At 48.0% G+C, this 1874-nt stretch overlaps 1 protein-coding gene across 1 annotated transcript; it reads left to right on the top strand.

Moving 5' to 3' along the window:
- The first annotated feature begins 418 nt into the window (after positions 1–418).
- Positions 419–1626, top strand: LOC137651646 (uncharacterized). Its single transcript, XM_068384866.1, has 2 exons — positions 419–550; positions 1015–1626. The coding sequence occupies exons 1-2, from the start codon at positions 419–421 to the stop codon at positions 1624–1626; spliced, it is 744 nt and encodes a 247-aa protein (XP_068240967.1).
- Positions 1627–1874: the final 248 nt, after the last annotated feature.

Below are 1874 nucleotides of genomic sequence, written 5' to 3'. Positions count from 1 at the left end.
CCTCAATGAAACTGCCACCCTTTACCAGCGGAGAGGCGTTTGCCTGGTTCCAAGGTGCTGAGGTCCAGTTTTGCATAAGGGGCATGACTCGCTCAAGTAGTAAAGCAGAGAATGTCCTCGCAACGATCCTAGAGGAGACGTTCCAAGAAATCTCCGATTGGCTTTGTGAACAAGGGGACACCCAGATAGCGTACTACACCCTTAAAACATACCTCCTGGAACAATACTCATCATCGCTAGCTGCTTGTATGGCAAGTCTCTCAACAACCATTGGGGGACTAAGAGGCTTCACTCGCCCTCAGGGAAATGACCAGTATCGCTCGCTTACAATCAGCCATAGACGGCACTCCTTGGGAAGTGAATCTACTTGGTGTCTGATCCTGTATGAGTTGCTATCCCCAAGGTCGATATTTTGGCCATGAAGGATTTGATGACCATAGTCGATGCCCTTATGAACAGCCACTTCACCACCTTCAAGACTTCCATCAACGCCTCCACTCCTGACGAAGTGGACAACTATGCAACATCGACCGAAGCTGTCGGGAAGATGGTAGGACACAAAGGGCCACCCCATGACATGCCAGAATGGTGACAAAGCTACCTAGTACCTACATATGACCTCTACAGCCACTTACTGACGCCTATTGGCTGCAGTTATGCTACTACCACTCTAGATTCGGGGCTGCTGCAAAGAAATGTGTAAACGGTTGTCAGCGGCCAAAAACACGTGCAAGTAGGCCACTGCTTGTGTTGGTGGTAGACACGGATGCTTGTCATTCTTTTCTGCTAAGGCCACTCTCCAGGAAACAGCGTACAGTAGTCTGTCTAAGTCTGTCGACGTCCGCCTGGTAGCTGCCAACGGATCTGCGATACCCACCCAATGTTATGAAACCCTCACATTATCGTTTGGAATTGCCAATTATAATTAGATTTTTCTCGTTGCTTACATCACATTGATAATCCTCGGATTTCTTTTCCTATTTCCACCTCTTGGTTGATGTCTAACACCGACAGTTATTCGACGCGGATTCGTATGCATCCACACCTCTCCGACCCGCGGCCTCCAACCTTGCTCTTCACATCAGCGCAACAACAGATGCCTATGCTCACCTCCTTATGTTGTACTCAGTAGTTTTCTATCCAGAACTTTGTCAAACGCCTATGGTTCCTACTAAACACGGTATTTATTCCCATATTAAGACGACAGGGCTCCCAGTGTTTGCCAGATTCAGGCATCTGGCACCAGATCGTTTGGCAGCCATATCATTTGCTAAAATGGAAGAAATGGGCCTTTGCAAAATGACCTCAAAGACCATGGTCATTACTCTTACACATTATCCTGAAATAAGATGGGTCTTGCATCCCTGTGGGGATTATAGGCGCCTGAACATGCAGACAGAACTGGATCACTATCCCCTCCCAGACATTGTCGACGTGACTTACTACTTGCACAAAGCGAAGATTTTTTCCATGCTTGACCTACTGAAGGGGTGTTATCAGGTGCCCATGAACCCAGAAGACATTCCCAAGACCACCACGTTCAATTACTCCTTTTTTGGCGCTCATAATACTGGGGCTCGACCGCCTACAACAGAACGCCCTTGTAGTCTGGTACGACAGGTGTAACTTTGGCGAAAAAAAGTATCGTTCAAAGGGCACTGTATCCTTCCTGAAGGAGTCCACCACCTGTCGTTTAGAACATCCCTATGCCGTCGACTGTCAAAGCACTGCAAGAATTCTTGGGCATGATTGACTATTATCATTGTTTTCTGCCAGCCATCGCTGCCACTCTTGGTCCCCTCTATGCCTCCGTCAAGGGTAAGCCAAAAGAGCTGAAGAAGGGTCCCCTTCAAGAAGTGGCCTTCTGCAACGTA

The sequence above is a fragment of the Palaemon carinicauda genome, chromosome 13, assembly GCF_036898095.1.
Source record: "Palaemon carinicauda isolate YSFRI2023 chromosome 13, ASM3689809v2, whole genome shotgun sequence".
In the NCBI taxonomy this organism is placed as follows: domain Eukaryota; kingdom Metazoa; phylum Arthropoda; class Malacostraca; order Decapoda; family Palaemonidae; genus Palaemon; species Palaemon carinicauda.
This window is presented reverse-complemented; position numbering and strand designations above follow the sequence as displayed.

Coding starts and splice junctions, on each gene's coding strand:
- LOC137651646 (XM_068384866.1), top strand. CDS start 419: ATGAAGGATTTGATGACCATAGTCGATGCCCTTATGAACAGCCACTTC. Junction 551..1,014: donor CCGAAGCTGTCGGGAAGATG/GTAGGACACAAA, acceptor TAACACCGACAG/TTATTCGACGCGGATTCGTA.